Source organism: Bison bison, unplaced genomic scaffold (assembly GCF_000754665.1).
Source record: "Bison bison bison isolate TAMUID 2011002044 unplaced genomic scaffold, Bison_UMD1.0 scf7180017864057, whole genome shotgun sequence".
Classification (NCBI taxonomy): domain Eukaryota; kingdom Metazoa; phylum Chordata; class Mammalia; order Artiodactyla; family Bovidae; genus Bison; species Bison bison.
This window is the reverse complement of record NW_011494629.1, coordinates 1625373-1629473: the sequence shown is the minus strand read 5'-3', so window position 1 is coordinate 1629473 and position 4101 is coordinate 1625373. Positions and strand designations below refer to the sequence as shown.

The 4101-nt window shown below is 39.4% G+C and overlaps 1 protein-coding gene across 1 annotated transcript in view; it reads right to left on the bottom strand.

Annotated features, from left to right (window-relative positions):
• Nucleotides 1–1144: 1144 nt before the first annotated feature.
• LOC104985732 (serine/threonine-protein kinase MRCK alpha-like) overlaps nt 1145–4101 on the bottom strand; it is a 50250-nt gene continuing 47293 nt past the window's right edge. The window contains exon 11 of the mRNA XM_010836055.1: nt 1145–1202. Within this exon, the coding sequence (XP_010834357.1) occupies nt 1145–1202 (58 nt within the window). The remainder of the gene's footprint in view (nt 1203–4101) is intronic.

Genomic DNA, 4101 nt, shown 5'->3' with positions numbered 1-4101 from the left:
AGAACTTTGTAGGGGCTCTTGGCAGTTGCTGCTGCTGCTGCTGCTAAGTCACTTCAGTCGTGTTCAACTCTATGCGACCCCATAGACGGCAGCCCACCAGGCTCCCCCGTCCCTGGGATTGCCATTTCCTTCTCCAATGCATGAAAGTGAAAAGTGAAAGTGAAGTCACTCAGTCGTGTCCGACTCTTCAAGAGCCCGTGGACTGCAGCCTACCAGACTCTTCCGTCCATGGGATTTTCCAGGCAAGAGTACTGGAGTGGGTTGCCATTGCCTTCTCCGCTTGGGAATTGAGTAATATCTAAATAAATGTCTATCTTTGGGTTAAGGAACTAAGAATACTCCTGTGTGGCCTTTGTTAAGGCCAAGATTTCTAGGCTGACTAACCACAAGGGTCTCAAGGGGATAACAAACCTTTGCTCTTTCTGTCACCTTATACCCATTCCAGAATCACTTTAATTTTTACATGAGTTTTAAAGAGCAAAGTGTCTATTTTTTAGATTGCAAAATAACATCTTCCCCCAATTTTTCCATTTTGTACTCTTGGTTTGAACCTGAATTATGGCTTCAATATGTTGCCTCAGAGAAGACTTATTTTACAAAGTGACTATAGTTTTAGAAGCTGCATACTCAAGTTACTGCAGGTCCATGAACTGACCTCCCTGTACATCTGACCTGGAAGAATATTATCACTCTTCCTCTGTCATCGTTTCCCCCTCTTCTTTCACATCTTCTGCCCCAGCACTGTTCTGTTTTGTAAGCTTTCCCTGTTTTCAGCTATGAATCATATCTGTCTGATTACCTTAGTGTGGAGTGAATGGACACCCTACGGAATATTTGTATTTTAAATCTTAAGTTTAACTGTAGGATGAAAGACAGTGATACTTGCAAAAACCTATTTATAGTATGTTTGAATAAGAATAAGGGGGCTAGATTTCTTGTGGCAAGTGGGATGGAGCGGGGAACAATTCCACAGCCCTTCTAAAATCTTAACCTTTAGGTACGAATACCTTTACCAGCCCAAGGAGGCTTGACCCCTATGACCATACAAGAAAGGGATGAAGCAAAATGTATAAGGGATCCAACAGCAGCACGGATACTTACCTTAAACATACGAGGCATTTCCTTTCTCTTCACAGGAACAAAATCAGAGGGCCAGACTGAACTGACAGAAAACGCTCCATCCCTGAAGGAAAAGCAAGACTCTGGGAGTGAGTAGAATCACCTGAAAGTGAGTAAAATGATACATAAACATAATCCTCAAACTTAATTTCCCTAACTTTTAACATTCTTTTTTGTAGGAACTGACAGTGATCAAAATATTATAACAGCAGTTCTCAGCCAGTTACATATTATCAGAAAACCCAAGTTAACTCTGGGCTGTTCATGGAGGAGTCAACCCCCTGTGACTCCCTGTTCACAGGGAACTAAGAAAGGAGCACGTGTCTGACTGCAAAGCCACTGGCCCTAGAGTAAGGGCCATATGCCCACAGATCAGCTTGCTTGTGTATTTTGTCAGTGTTACTGAGATACACTTGGCATGTAATCAACTGCACATATTTAAAGTGGACAGTTAGATAAGTTTTGATTTATGTGAGACCATCACCACAGTGGAGATAATGAATGTGCCCATCACCCGCAAGTTTCTTGGAACAGCTGTGTAACCCTTACCCCTCTCCCTCCTTAGAACTCTTCCTCACTCCCCCACTGATCTGCTTCCTGTCACTCTAGATTAATTTGCATTTTCTAGCACCTTATAGAAATGGAAAGGTACACTATATATTCTTTTTGTCTGACTTTTTCTTAGCATAATAATTTTGAGATGCATTAGTGTTGCTGCATGGATGAATACTTCATTTCTATTTATTGATGAATAATATTTCATTGTATGGATATGCCACAGTGTATCCATTCACCCATTAATGAACATTTGGCTTATTTCAAGTTTGGGGTGTTTTAAATAAAGGTGTTATGAATGTTCATGTCTGTCTTTGTGGACATATGTGTTCTCTTAGGGAAATACCTAGGAGTAGAATGACTAGATTATATATTCAGTTCAGTTTAGTCACTCATGTGTCCAATTCTTTGCGACCCCATGGACTGCAGCACGCCAGGCCTCCTGTCCATCACCAACTCCCAGAGTTTATTCGAACTCATGTTGATTGAGTCAATGATGCCATCCAACCATCTCATCCTCTGTCATTCCCTTCTCCTCTCGCCTTCAATCTTTCCTAGTATCAGGGTCTTTTCAAATGAGTCAGTTCTTTGCATTAGGTTGCCAAAGTATCAGAGTTTCAGCTTCAACATCAGTCCTTTCAATGAATATTCAGGACTGATTTCCTTTAGGATGGACTGGTTGGGTTTTCTTGCAGTCCGAGGGACTCTCAAGAGTCTTCTCCAATACCACAGTTCAAAAGCATCAATTCTTTGGCGCTCAGCTTTCTTTATAGTCCAACTCTCACATCCATACATGACTACTGGAAAAACCAGAGCCTTGATTAGACGGACCTTTGTTGGCAAAGTAACGTTTCTGCTTTTTAATATGCTGTCTAGGTTGGTCATAATTTTTCTTCCAAGGAGTAGGTGTCTTTTTATTTCATGGCTGAAGTCACCATCTGCAGTGATTTTGGAGCCCCCCAAAATAAAGTCTGTCACTGTTTTCAGTATTTCTCCATCTATTTGCCATGAAGTGATGGGACCAGACGCCATGATCTTTGTTTTCTAAATGTTGAGCTTTAAGCCAACTTTTTCACTCTCCTCTTTTATGTATTAAGTGTGCGTTTAACTTTTTAAATATTTTTCAAAGTGATTATATGATTTACAAAGCAATGTATGAGAGATTTAGGTCTTCCACATCTAGGTCCTCCAATACTTGAAATAGTCTTTAATTTTAGCTTTTCTTATGGATGTAGAGTGCTATCTCATGGTTGTTTTATTTGAATTCCTACTGGAAAAGACCCTAATGCTGGGAAGGATTGGGGGCAGGAGGAGAAGAGGATGACAGAGGATGAGATGGCTGAATGGCATCACTGACTTGATGCACATGAGTTTGGGTGAACTCTGGGAGGTGGTAATGGACAGGGAGGCCTGGTGTGCTGTGATTCATGGGATCACGAAGAGTTGGACACAACTGAGCAACTAAACTGAACTGAACTGAATAATTAACGACATTGAACATCTGTTAATGTGCTTATTTGACATATGTATCATCTTCTCTATTGAAGTATCTTTCCAAATTCTTTGCCCTTTTTTTAAATTGAGCTATTTTCTTATTATTGAGTTTAAAGAACATTTTTATATATTTGGTATGTAAGTTCTTTTTCAGATATTTGATTTGCCACCAGTCCACAGTTTCTATTAATTCTCTTAACAGAGTATTTCAAAGAGCAGAAGTTCTAAATTTTGATGAAGTTCACTTTATCAATTTTTAAATTGTACCTATTGTGCTTTGATGTTATATCTAAAAATTATTTGTCTTATACAAGATCAGGCTTTCTCCTAAGTTTACTTCTAGGTACATTACAGCTTTAGGTTTTACATTTAGTTCTATGGTATATTTTGAGTTAATTTTTATACATTGCAAAAAGTATAGATCAAAGTTGATTTTTAAATATACGGATATCTAAAGTTCCAGTATCATGAGAAATGCTGGACTGGAAGAAACACAAGCTGGAATCAAGATTGCCGGGAGAAATATCAATAACCTCAGATATGCAGATGACAACACCCTTATGGCAGAAAGTGAAGAGGAACTCAAAAGCCTCTTGATGAAAGTGAAAGTGGAGAGTGAAAAAGTTGGCTTAAAGCTCAAAATTCAGAAAACGAAGATCATGGCATCCGGTCTCATCACTTCATGGGAAATAGATGAGGAAACAGTGGAAACGGTGTCAAAGTTTATTTTTTTGGCCTCCAAAATCACTGCAGATGGTGACTGCAGCAATGAACTAAAAAGACGCTTACTCCTCGGAAGGAAAGTTATGACCAACCTTGACACCATATTAAAAAGCAGAAACATTACTTTGCCAACAAAGGTCCATCTAGTCAAGGCTATTGTTTTTCCAGTAGTCATGTATCGATGTGAGAGTTGGACTGTGAAGAAAGCTG